This window comes from Peromyscus leucopus, chromosome 9 (assembly GCF_004664715.2).
Source record: "Peromyscus leucopus breed LL Stock chromosome 9, UCI_PerLeu_2.1, whole genome shotgun sequence".
NCBI lineage: Eukaryota > Metazoa > Chordata > Mammalia > Rodentia > Cricetidae > Peromyscus > Peromyscus leucopus.
Window position 1 is genome coordinate 87,488,787 of NC_051070.1, and position 14,222 is coordinate 87,503,008.

The window sequence follows — 14,222 nt, forward strand, 5'->3', positions numbered from 1 at the left end:
CTGCTAGCTAAAGATAGCTTTTTCTACCCTGTAGCTGGAAGGTTCCTAACCACTAGAGCCTCCCACCAATCAGTCCCCCAGACTAATCTTTCCTCCACCAATCAGTAGCAGATTAACCTCGACTCCCTGGATTTCTCCTAACTCCACTTAAAAGGTGTTTGCCACCTCCCTTTGGGGTCACTATTTGCCACCCCAATCTGTTGGAAATAAATGCTCTTGCTAAATTGCATATGTGACTGTTGGTCTTTCTTGGGGGGCTTCTCTTCGACCCTGACATGAGGTATAATTTTAAAGCAGTTTCACTAGCTTACTTATGCAAAATTGCTCTAACTTTACACATCGTCAGCCACCACACTTACGGTACTGCTCTGATAACCAACACTGGTATCTTCTGGCAGATGTTCTCATCCATTTCCTTTACCTGGTCTCCTTGGAAACAGTTTGCAACACTGTTTTAATAAATCAATCCCAAGTTGAACTACTGTCTGAAGTGACTCAAATTGTATTTCTAGGAATGCTTAGCTACTCTCAATATGGAGAAAAATTCTTCTGAGGAAGAGATGAATATTTTTGGTCAAAGACTTCAATACATTGGCTTCCACACTCAGTTTCTTTGGAGGCTTCCACACTTAGTTTCTTTGGAGGTGCTGAAGGAGATGACCTGTGCCTTCTGAGGCAAAGACTATGGGCTTGATATCAGAGGGGCTTATCTCATCAGGTCCACAATGCAGCCTTAAGGCCTAATATCTTGCCCATATTGCTCACAGCATGAGGCTTTTCCTCCAGCCTCACTGGGAGACACACTGGAAGAGGCAGGCAATGAACCCGGATGGTCCTTCGCACCCTGGCTTCTTTGTGGCATCATTGGCAAAAGCTCAGGAAAAAGCATAAGGATGGTGTGCTGGTTAATAATTGATTGTCGAGTTGATGTGTTTTAGAACAAATCTATAGACATGTCTATGAGGGAGTTTCTAGATTAGAGTAATTGAGGAGAGAAATTTGATGCTAAAAATGGGTAACAACATTTCATAGGCTAGTGCCCTTAGCTAATGAAAGAGAGAAAGTAAGTGCATTGAGTACCAATAATCTTCCTTCTGCGACCAGCTGCCTTGTATTCCTCCTCCTATTTCCCTAATCTCAAATTGTAAGTCAACATGAACCTTTGTTTCCATAATTTAGGTCAGTTGGGTATTGTATTACAGCAGTGAGACTAAATGATGCAGATGTCAAGCGTCCTGGCTAACTTGAAGAGCTGAGGATACAGTTCCCATATGTGGGGGAAGTCAGAGTTTACACACTTCTAAGCACAGGGCACTGCTTTCCCTAGCCCTATCCATAGGGATCTGAAGGGGTTCATGGTATGTTACTGCTAATTTATTCAATTCCCGACTGATAATAGACACATCATGGACATTCTCCTCTCAACCTGACGAGTACTAGACCACGTTCTGCCTGTAGATCTCTAGTGATTGAAAATCTGATTTCTTCATTTTGTAGTGGGCCATGTCCAATAAAACCTATTGTACAAACCTGTGACTTATCTCTGCAGTCTGCATTAAGTTTAGAGAAAAGTAAGTCCTATGAAGAGAAGGCCTAGATTAGCTGTCCGGTCATTGCTCTCCTCGGAACCACAGCAGGCCTGAGCCTGTGCATGCTCAAGACACACTTACCACAGAGCAGAGAGCCTTCCCAACTCTAGTTATAAATCCCAAGGCTGGTTCATTTCTGCCAACTTGACACAAAGTTGAAATAACTGGAATTGGTATCATCAGATCTGTCTGTGGACATGTCTATGGGGACATTTTCTAGATTACTGATTGATTGGGGAGGGTCTAGCTTACTGTGAGCAGTGTGATCCCTGGGCAGGTGGCCATGACTGTCTAAGAAGGGTAACTGGATGTGAGCCTGGATGCAAGCCAGTAAGCAGTGCTGCTGGTGGTCTCATTTCCATTCCTACCTCCAGGTTGCTAACTTTGAAGCTTCTGTCCTAGCCTCCCTCAATGATGGGCTTTAGTGTAGAAACGAAAGCCAAATAAACCTTGTCTTCCTCCAAGTTGCCTTTAGTTTGTGTTTTATCACAGCTGAGAAGTAAACTAATTCAATCCCTTAAATCTCTTGTCTATGACTTCCACCTACTTTGTAAACAGCATATCAGACATTTGCTATGATACCATTCCATAGTCCATCTTGAGGCTAGTGGACAGCAGAGCTGCCTTGGATTGGTGACATTTTTTTCTGCTATTATGTACATGCAGACAACTAAAACTGCTTCCCTGCTAAAATGGGTTGGATACGCAGCCCCACACATAGCTTTGAGAAGAAAGGAAAGAAACACAAGAAACATGTCTGAACAACCTGTACACTTACTTGCATGGAGAAGGTGATGGAGGTCCCCTGGAAATGCTTCTCCACCACTGTCCCTACTCTCTGGGTCACTTGGAACAAATCGGCCACTTCATCAGGACGTAGGTCACGGAAGCGCTCCACTGGCCTCAGAGGGCACACAAGGACATCTGCAGTAAGGTAGGTTAAGGAAAGTTTGGATTGCTTTGGGTGGTATTCTTAGGGAGTAGTTTATATACACAGCACTGAGTCCCCTTGACCTGGGGCCTGAACTTTTGAAGACTAGGAAATGAATAAAGAAATACTTGGCAACCAAGAGCTTTAAAAGATGGTTAGTTTACTTTGAGGGAGAGGCCTTGACACAGAGGAGAATTTAAGAAAAGACATGGTCATGTGCACAGTGATACCAGCACTCGCTGTGAATAATTACAGCAGGAGGCAAGACCTATTCTGAGCCATTCCCACCTGACCCCCATTCTGAGGCTCATCTTCCCCAGCAGTAAAGACACTGCAGTAGAATAGCAACTGGAATATCTAGGTGGTTTTGCTAGTTAGAACACCATGATTATACTGCCAGGTTTCCTTTTAGAGAAATGATAGAAACATAGGAAATGTCTGATAGTAGACTATTTTAGTTTTAAAGGACTGCAGATAATCAGAAAGGCACAGTGAGCCTCATCTATAGATAGCAGATGTGCCACGGTGTCAGATGTGACACATGGGTAAGCAGCTTATCACACAGGTTCCTTGAATTGATTACTCACAGCCCAAGATATTTCCAGTTAAATATTTAAAGAAAAGTTTTCTTTTGTATAAAACAGATTGTTGTAATCTATTCTACAAATTAGACAGGGTAACACATATACATTTCTGGTCTGAGAAAATACCCAGGTCTAGAGAAATAGGATTAAAGTTTATCTTTTATTGGTAGCAAACTTATAGTTATGATAACATCAATATTTCACATCTCTTTTTTATACTTGAACCTATGGTGTATGCATGTGTACACATATATGTATGAGATACATAGATTTGCCCTTGTGTGAATACATACATACATGCTTCTTGACTTGTAAAGGAGGTATATCTCAATAAATCCATTGTAAGCTAGAAATATCTTTTCACAAATTCATGTAATACAGCTAACCTGTTTTAACATGGTTTAGCCTAGTCGTACAAAAACATTAGCCTACAGATGGGAAAAATTATCTAACTTGCAAAGTTTTTTCAAATAAAGTGCTGATCAATCATATTAATTATAGGCTACAATGTAAGTGAAAAGCAGAAAGGCTCCACTGGAATGCTTTCCCACTATTGTAACTGAAAAATTAATGTCAACCCACTATACTTGGGGATTGTCTATTGTGTATACATACAGCATATATTATTTGTTCAGTTTCCAGACACTTGCTAGAGAAAACAAAATTGTTAATTTTTCTTTAAATTTACTCCCCTTCTGCCCTTGTTTTAAGAAAGCATGTTTCTGCCCTGAGCCAAGCAGCAAGGGGTCTAATAAAACCATAATCCAGCAATTGCAAGTCTCACCAGAACACAAAGCACTTTAACCCATCACACTGTTGGACCCAAGGCCTATGGGAAGTGCACAGAGCTAAGCTTGGCAGGTTTTTATATGAGATAGGGGGAAAGAGGTAAACAGATAAATTTGGTTTATATTCTAGGAATTCACATCAACAATAAACTAGGAAAGGGCTATTTGTTTAATCTGAGTTCATTTTTCAAAAGGAGAAGGGTGGCCCCACCCACAGGGCGTCTGATGCTAACTAAGATAATTACCCTTCTCTAGCAGCGCTGTTTGATTATCACGGGTCAAGAAAACACTTAGAAATGAAGAATTTGCTATATTTTTCTTTTAGCAGATTGCCAGCCTCTACTCCCACAGTGTTGTTTTCTCTTTGGTAAGAGGGACTTTTCCCCATCTTCCTCGTCCCTATTTTTTTCCCAACATAATATTTGTACTGATTATTTGGGAACTCCACACAATGCACCCCAATCACACTCACGTCCCATTCCTCCCAGGTTCATACCTCCCGAAAAAATACACCAAGTACAATTTGTGTTACCCATATACTCATTGGAGCACGGTCAAATCAGAGTGGCCAGCCTCTTCAAAACAGTGGAGTCCTTTCTCATCTCCCCCATCAGAAGTCATTCATTGTGAAGAACTATGTGTCAGCATCTTTATCACAAGTTTTAAGGACTCTCTTCAAAGCCTCCTGTCTAGACTGTTTCTTAGGGCAGGGGAGGGGGGAAGTTGAGGGAGAAAGAAGGTTGTTTCAGAATCTTTCAATGTCTCTCATTCTCAACTGTAAGTCTAGAGTCATCAAAACCACTAAAACAGAAGCTTCCCTGCCTATAACAGCCAGCAGCAGGACAGATCATGGACTTCCACATTATTTCCCAAGGCTGCAAGGACAATGAACATCCCCAGGGTATCCAGAGGCATCATGGACCATGGACCTCATGAGAGCTCCTGGCAGCAGCATGGACCACAGACATCACCATGGCCCCAGCATAGGTCAGGACATCAACATGGTCTCCAGTGGTTGTACAGATTGAAGACATCCACATGTCCTCTGATGGTAGTGTAAATGATTAAGATCAACATGTTTTCAGGTAGCAGGACAGACCATGGACAACAACATGGCTTCCCATGGCAACAAGAACCATGGTCATCAACAAGTCCTCACACAGTTGCATGGCCCACTAACATCAACAAGGCTTTTGGTGGCATCTGAGACTATAGAAACTAACGTGGCCTCAGGGGGCAGCACAAACCACATACATCAATATGGACCCCAGAGGTAGCAGGACCATGGACATTCATAAGGCCTCTGGTATCAACACAGCCTACAGCAGCATCCTGGACCATAGACACCAGCGAGGAATTGGCTGTAACAGGGCAGTAGCTTAGGCTATGGAAATTTTTTGAGGAGGCCCAGTCCATAAAATGAACCATTCTCCATCTCAGATATCCTTTGACCTCTGAGCAACATGCTGATGTTCCCATTCCTCTTGTCAGAAGTTCTATGCCATATCCTAGAATGTCAACAGCCCCTGAGGTGCATTTACCAGAGAAGTATCCATTCATATTGCTGCTCTTCTCTGAATTTCTACCTCAGGAACAAAGAGCAGAACTCTTCAGGATCTGTTCAATACTGCCTCTTCTCTCTTTATCATTCCGAGCTCTTGATTCTTCTTCATCACTGAGTAGACCTGGCTGAGCAGTGTGAGACTGGGAGGTTCCAGGGCTGCTAGGCTGTAGTTCCCACCACTACACTGCTGACTGGTGACTTTCCCAGGTCCCTCTGAGCAGCAACTGTGGCTTAGGGGAGTTTTCACATCCCCCAATACCTGGCTCAGTTCTTCCCTAACCAGTTCTAGACCGCTAGGCTCCTTGAAGTTGAACAGGGAATCCTCCATATTTTAATGTACACCCTTTTGTAAGCCTTTTTACCAAACAATAGCAAGATGGCAACCACACAGCTTTCACCAGATGCTTTGGTAGGCCATATCTGCATGGAACACCCAGCTAGAGAATGACTGGCATCCCACATAAGCAACTACTCATTATGGAAACCAGTGGGATAGAGCATGGGCACAGAAAAGGTTTTCCTCATTAATACCACAAAACAACAACAACAACAAAAAACAGTATTTATCAATTTTGCTTCTTAGATGGTAACAGCTAACTTAAACCAATGTTTAATGAGTGAAAATATGGAGAGGATTAAATCAAAATGACTCACAAATTTTGTCTTTTGTATATCCAACCCCAGGTCATGTAGCATATACATCCACTACTTTTAAGAACCATTCATAATAGTAATACATATTATGAAAAAGTTAAAGAAGTTTAACACGATCTCATTTGGGTGAAGAACCTTTGCTCCAGCTGTGCAGTATTGGTTCCATTTGTGTGTATTATGTATAGGACTATGTATGTATATTCCCTGCAGCCAATCATTTGCTAGTGAGTCACCTTATTGGCATACAACACAGATTAGTGTTCAGCCTGTAAGCAGATGAAATAAGATGAACTCTCTAAGGTGCTTTATTAGCAGGTGCTCATGTGATCATCATCTTGGCTAAAAGGCAGAAGACTGCCAGCCACACAACTCTATCTGACACTGACCAGACAGGCAAGCTCAGAGCATTCTTAAAGGAGTCACGCTGCACAGTGTTTCAGAGGCACTAGATCTCCCAGATATCATATGAATGACTGAGCTGGCCAGCAGCAGGGATAATATCCAATCCATTCCCTATGCCATTCGGTGAGCTATCCAAGACTCAAGAGTTGGCTCCTTGCTCCCTTTTCAGGCTCAGAGCCCAACTGTGTGCACATATAACAAGCATTTGTGTTTTAAAGTAATAAATGAACTCTCTCAGATCCCTGAAAACAATAACAAGAGTTTCCAGCTGTCTTCATCACAGGCTGCCCCGACTATCTCTATTTGCATGCAGAACCTCCCTTTCCCAGTCCTTCCTTAAACACTATGGATGTCCATCTTTCTTTTAATCCTCAAACATACTAAACTTTCCAATTTGGGGGAGCTTTTCTTCAATTATTTCCTGTCTAAATTTTATCTCTGTCATCCTCATATGACTGCTTCCTTCTCATCAGATTTCAATTCCACAGTCATTTCCTCAAAGAATTCTATGATAAACATTTTATATTACTATCTTATTGTTCTATTTAAATTCTTCTTATAACCCTCGTTACCAGTTGTTACTGTTCTTGATTAGTAACCACTTACCCAGATGAGTAAGTCTCATAGGAAGCATGACTTGGTCTTGATTTCTGTTCATTGATGGCTAGAACTCCAGAGACATTCAGTACTGCTGGAATTCATAGATAAATGATAACCATGCTCTCATATCAGCCACCTCTGAGTTCTAAGAGCTTGGCTAACTAGAGTCAATATTAATGTAATATTTAGCCTTATAATATAAGGATAATATACTGACTTTTTCCCTTTAAGTCAAGATTTTTTTAAATATGAATCATGGTTAGAATTAATGTTTAATACTAATTCAGAAATGTAAACATATTTTTTATTTAAACTAGTATTATATGAACCCAAAGAAAAGATAATTGTGATAGTAAGATTATTTTTAAAAACTCTTAGAATCGAACAGAAATGGCTTTCAGAACTGATTTGTTTCTATTTGGAGTCTCAGACAATCTGTATCTGTATAAATGGTGCTTTAGACCATGCTTAAGAAATGTCATTCCACTGGGCTGTGAAGTAGCTCAGTGGTTTATCTCTTTCCTAAAGTGTTTGAGGCCTATGAGTCCATCTCTAATGAAAAGAATAAATGTAGTCCATATATTCATTAAACTAACATTCAACCCCAGTTACATGGGCACTATTAAGATTTGGATATAACATACAAGCATATGAAATTGTTCTTATCTTCCCTCCAACCCAAAAGACAGGAAAGGAGCAGATCACCTCAGTAAAGAAAGAAGCACACATATAAGCATTAAGGGTTCAGAACAAATGAGAATCCCATTGCCATGGAAACTTACAGATCCTACACAGCAAGAGTTCCAGGTGCTCAAGAATCTCTCCTAAACAATGAGATTATCTATGGCTAGCTGCAAAAACAAGCAGGTCCATAAAGGACTTAAAGCAAAATGGCAATCTCTGTAAAGGATCTGATTACAAATCTTCAAGGCGTGATAGGTCATATGCTGAGATACAATAATCAATAAAAAAAAAAAATAGGTGTGGTATCATTCCAGTAAATCCTGGTTTATAGAAAAAGGAGGCAAGCCATCACTAGCACATTGGCTGTAGAGTGTCAGCCTTGGTTCAGAAAGATGACATCTACAAGAAAGTAACTAAAAGAAACCGGGAGCCTATTGTTCGTTCCCTAGGGTTGAAGATCATAAAACGGTATTATACTGATCCAGTAGGAAAACCACTGTAATGTCTTCAAGTGTCATTGTCTAAGGAAATATCTAGACTAAGTTTCCTGCTTGCAAGGGCCTTGTTTAGCACTTTCAAGTTAGCGAAAATTAATAATTATGATCAGAAAATATGTTATAGTGTAATGCAGATAGATCATGGTCATTTCTTTCCAATATAATAGAGAAATTTCTGGCCTTCTTAGTTAGACAGAAAAGCATCTGCAACATTTCCAGTTACAAATTAGTCTACAAATGAAAATCTTTTCTCAAAATCAGGCCATGATCCTTGAAAGAAAACACAATATTGCCTGATGATGGCAGGCATCGTTTCCACATGCTTCTCCCAGGTACAACTTTAGGAAAGCAAATCAAGATTGAAGAGCAACAGGCAGCTCTTGTGATTCTGATGACACTGTTATATGCCAGTTATTTTAAGATCACATCACAGACTCAGCATGATAGCATTTAGGGCCTTGCTAATCTGTGAACTGCAAACCATACATTGTCTAAAAAGGCACCCTTCCTCTGAATTCTGTTTGCTTGGTGTTGATACCCCATTATAGTTTCTTAGCCAGCATGCATGTAACTATTTCCACGCCCAAATTTAACTGAATTTAACAGGTTTATCAAGTACACATATGAAATATAGTGACACAATTAGTGAGATGAGATCTGCATTCTCCCTACTACCTGGAGTAGAAAGGTCCATTTGATAATAATATGTTTCATGGAAGGGTAATGGTCACACCTCAGGTCAGCTTGGATCTTACAGCTGGCCAACATTCCTCACAGGCAAGAAAAATCAAAGGAAGACTTCATAAGGGATATGAGACTTAAGCTTGGCTCCACAAGTCAGAGAACACTTCCTATTGGAGACTGAGTGTAAACCATTCATCTATCCTATACCCACAGCCTCCTTTCTATGTAGGGCTTGTGGTGGGACTCTGCATGCCAAGATGGATAGGAGAGAAAGGAGATTTTGAAGAGTGTGCACTCGAACAAGCCAAGCTGCCATAAGCTGTGAGCATATCATTGCAACCAAGACACAAACACAATGCTATGGACCATGGACGAGGCTGAATCTAGCTCTGTTTTAGGTGTTAGATAAATTTCTCCATTTCTTCTTCTCCATCAGCTTTCTAAGAGAATCACTCCTCCAAAGTCAGAGGAAAGTTGGGAAACAGGGAAAGCCACCAGCCAACCTTACCTCATCAACTCTGCAGCTTCCAAATGCACATTACTTCCTGTCTACCCACGCCTTGATCGCTTTGCTGTTCTGCCCTCTCACTGGCTATCTTAGCCCAGCTACCTCACTTCCTCTTCCTACACAGCTCTGTCACTTTCTGTCTGTCTGTACAGGCCTCTAGGTCTCTATGGTTGGTACTGGGATTAAAGGCTCTGTTCCCTAGTGTGGCCTTGAACACACAGAGACCCTGCCTGCTAAGTGATAGGGTTAAGAGCATGTGCTACCTGACTTCTTGTTTACTTAAAATGCCTGGCCTTCCCCACTCCCCCAGCTCCAGGCAAGCTTTATTTATTAACATACAAATAAAATATCACCACATTTCGGCACAAATAAAATATCACCACAAACTTGTATTTGAAAACAATGTAATACTTTAAATATAGCTTCAAAGAAAGATGCTAGACTTCCCCAGGGCAGCACAATAAAGCCAACCCTGTTAATGCAAGTATAGGTGAGCCAGCTCTGAAACTGTGACCATGGGAAAGCTGTCCCAATTTCCCATCTGGTAGACCAATCCTATAGCTGCCTAGACCCAGACTTGGTCTCCCTAACACCATCTATGATCTTCTGGAGCACATGAAAGGACCTGACCCACAGACCCAAAGCTGCAGGATCTCTACAACACAGGGCACCAGGAGGAGGTCCAGTAGGGGTCCAGCACTAAACATGTAATGGAGACCAGGGTCCTCGAACCAGACCAATGAATCTTTGCAATGAACACTTTCAAGTAGAGATGTATGGACCAAGGAGTATATGGTGTGACTGTGGCTTTCATGATGAAATTTTTAATTCCTTTTTTATTTTTTATCTTCTTTTTTTTCTCTTAAATATTGTTTTATAGGGTGGGGGAGGGCAGACGCCAGATGCAAAGGGATAGGAAATGAATGGGATCAAGATACTTGATGGGAAAAGTACATAGAATAAGCAAATTAATTTAAAAAATCTTGAAAAAAGTAAAAAAAAAAAAAAGAAAAGAAAGAAGATGCTGGGCATTCCTCCTGAAGGCAGAATCACTGCCCATTTCTTTATGTACTGCTATCTACTTAACCTTTCTAACAAATCCATGAAATACTATTTTCAAGAGATAAAATTATGGCTTACAAAAAAGAAGCTTGCTAACACAGTATACCCAAAATAAGATTAAAATTAGAATTGATTCCCAACTCTGCAGGACTCTACAGACCAAATCAGTAAGAGTAGTGATATGATAGTATCCCCCTTAGAGCTCCATGTTCAGGTTTGGACCTAACCTTTATTAAAAGTAAGTCTTATATTCCCAGAGTTCCTCTGCTTATAGAAGATGAAGAAATGATATAATAAAGAGATTGTGCACAACTGCTCAGGCTAGAGGCACACTTAGCATTAGATGAGGAAAACAGTTGAGACAGATAATTCCACAATGCAAAGAAATCTTAGTAACATCCTTGTCCTAACAAATAACTACAAGAATCTAAGAATAATCTTGGGTCAGTGGTTGAGCTTGAGAGCATAAGAAAGGATAAGATATGTTTTGTCCTTTTTCCATCCTTGCCCGTGAGTTTTGTCCAGGTGACTTTGGCTCTTCCTAAGGAAGATTAGATGATATAGTCAATACCAGTGAGGAGGGTTATCTCACAATGAATGTCTTTGCTTATTGGACATATCATTATTGATAATCAATAGCTTTTTCACATCATTTACATCTTGAGAGACTACCAGAAACTTTGTTTTGCCTCTTCTTACTCTTTTCCATGCCTATCACCAATCCTAAAGTGACTTTCTTCACATTGAAACAGTGTGTCCACATGACAAGCCCTATGTTAAATTCATATGTATTTGCAGCAAATTCAGAATACACACACATTGAATGGAATTTTTCTACTAGTCAAGTACTTAAAGTTGGTATAGTTAGTTATTTACAAATATGAAAGTCAGAATCCCATACAGTTTAGATATCTTTACAGTATGTCTCTGGCCCTCTTCACATCTGATATTGAAGTTGATCTCATTTCTGGAATCTGCCCCTTCGCTGAGACTTGAGAAACAGTCATCATGTGACTTTCTAGGTTAAATCTGAGAGAATACTGACAATAATGAGTTTTACCCATTGGGTAGGCTAAGACTAACACACTATTAACAAGCTCAGCTAATTTAATGCATAATAATAGGGAACAGTTGATGACTGACACCAATGATCAGGGCCAATCACAGGCTTTCTAGCTTTAAGATCATCATGAAGTGAATCTGAATTCCCATACCAATTTTCAACTACTGCATAGTAGACCACCTGTAAAGTGGTTTACTGTCAAATCACACCAACATATTTGGCATCATGACTCTATGTTGTTTGGCTTTAACTCTATCCTATACTCATTGATGCAGCTATTTTACTTGGAAGAAAGGCTGGAATTGGGGCAAAGAGAGGCTTTTCATTTCCCTTGATACTTCATCCCAATCCAGACTTAGAATTTTTAATTTTTCTTAGGGTTAAATTATTTCACATTCTATTGGAAAAAGAAATTACAAACCAACCAGGATCAATGCAGAGAAATAAAATCAGTCTTCTAAAAGAAGTAAAAAGATCACATTGGAGTTGAGCATAGGCTTGAGAAAACATGCTGCTTTGGGAGTCATTATTATAATAATCGAACACAGCCAGTGTCACTGAAAATAATTTCTGGCAATTTTATAAAAAAAAAAAAATGAATGATTGCCCTAATCTCTTAAATGTCTTAGTAAGAATACATAGTCAAGGCAAGACAATATGAAACATAGTGTCTGTATTGATAGGTCACAACATGGAGTTAGATCATAGTGGTTGGAGATGACTTACTAGATAAAACATGATCCAGTTAATCATGAAGACCTCTTCAGAGTCCCAGAACCTACAGAGAGTTGGATAAGATAGCATGTGTCTGTAATTTCAGCACTCCCACAGAGAGATAGGAGGAAGAGACAGGAGAATTCCTGCAACACCAAAGGCCACTTTGCCTGATGTACACACTGGTGGAATAGCAAGAGGCCCAGTCTCAAATAAGAGAGAGAGAGACAGAGACAGAGACAGAGGGAGGTGGGAAGGAGAGAGAAAGAGAGAGACAGAGATTAAAAATAAAGTTAATTGACTGATTCAAAGTCACAATGTTAGTTAGGAGCATGATCTCTATTGAAATTCGGGGTGTTTAGCTTCCCAAATCAAAGCTCTTTCCATTAAACAGGAAGGAGTAAAATGTTGCAATTCTGTATCCCTTCTCTGATGCTGCGCCTAGGCAGACATCAACTACATCTTCTCAACAGACATCTTCTCAAATCAGAGCTTCAGAATCTTATCAACAACATCCTCTAGCCAATGGCTATCAGTTCTGTGGGCACCAAGCATGAAACTCCAATGCCATTTCTGAGACCTCTTCTGCTGCCTTTCTGAACCTCAAAAATCATAGATGTCTGGTTGGATCAAGAGCAAAAGGAAAGATTGCAAAGGTAAGATTCTTGGCCTAGGGATATCAAATGTTCATTATTTTGCTATATTTATATTATGAATAAACTTAAATTTGAAATTTGCTCACAAAGGATAATAAAGAAAACTTTTCCAAGGCATGTCTATAACATATATTTAAGTACAGAACCATAATAGAGAAATGGATATGTTTTTATTGGGGTAATTAAACAAGACAGAAAAATAGTATTTTCAGAATTGTTTGTGCCCAGTTCCACTTCTTCTATTTTTTTTTTTGCTTTTTAATTTGATATATTTTGAAAATTAAAAATCAACAAATAAATTAAATTACCAAAATATCACTAATGTTGATGAGGCTCATTACCATATCATCTGAATTTATAGCAAGGAGGTATTAAATAATATAATAAAGAAGTATTCTTTGGAACCATTTATACCCCAGTACTGCATGTAGCTTTATAACAAGCAAGAGATTTTTATCCTATATAATTCATTACTTATTCCAGTCTTTGCATTGTTTTTCCTCCTATCTTTACATGTTCTCCCTTCTTGTCTTCCATCCCTACCTCTTTCTTTCTATCCATTCCATCCCATCTCTCCCCATTCCTTCCTTCCTCCCTTCCATCTTTCTTTCTGAGATAATAGTGGATATGAAAATCAGTTAATGCACTTTACCACTGACCTACATCTCCAGCCATTTTATAATTTTTATTCTGAGGTAGGGTCTTGTTAAGTTACTTAAATTGGTCTCAAAACTTGTGGTTCTCCTGCCTCAGCTTCCTGAGTAACTGTGATTACAGCTGTGTACCATTATGCAGAGTTTCTTATAGATTTTTAAAGTATCATTAATGTTACTTGAAAGAACATCACATCTTTTTAAAGTGAAGAATCAATGCATTTGGTTCAAACAGCATACACACAGAGCTTTAAAACAAAGTAGACACTTCTTTTAGCAACATAGGTACTTCAGTGAATTTTCATATTGCAAAGTAGAACTGTTAACTTCAAATTTAATAAATATGGTTCCATGCTAAAATGAAGGAATGAAGCATGGTGATAGAATGGACTACATCTTTCTTCATTGAACACTATCCTTGTTCCTTATAGCACTATCCTTATAAAAGGCGGGCCGTGCCCAATTCCTGTCTCTTTTTCTTTCTCTTCCTTCACCTTGTCCCCAGGGACTGGTCTCTGTCCCCTTCTCTGCCTCTTCTTTCCCCTCCCCTCAATAAACCTCCCACATGGGCCCTGCTATATGGTGTGAC

At 39.7% G+C, this 14,222-nt stretch overlaps 1 protein-coding gene across 4 annotated transcripts in view; it reads right to left on the reverse strand.

Moving 5' to 3' along the window:
- The window catches only part of Fhit (fragile histidine triad diadenosine triphosphatase), a 1,516,285-nt gene that overhangs the window by 311,969 nt on the left and 1,190,094 nt on the right, over positions 1-14,222 (reverse strand). For all 4 annotated transcript variants that reach the window (XM_037208798.1, XM_028880540.2, XM_028880544.2 and 1 more), the window contains one exon: positions 2,368-2,513. In XM_037208798.1, the coding sequence (XP_037064693.1) occupies positions 2,368-2,513 (146 nt within the window). The remainder of the gene's footprint in view (positions 1-2,367; positions 2,514-14,222) is intronic.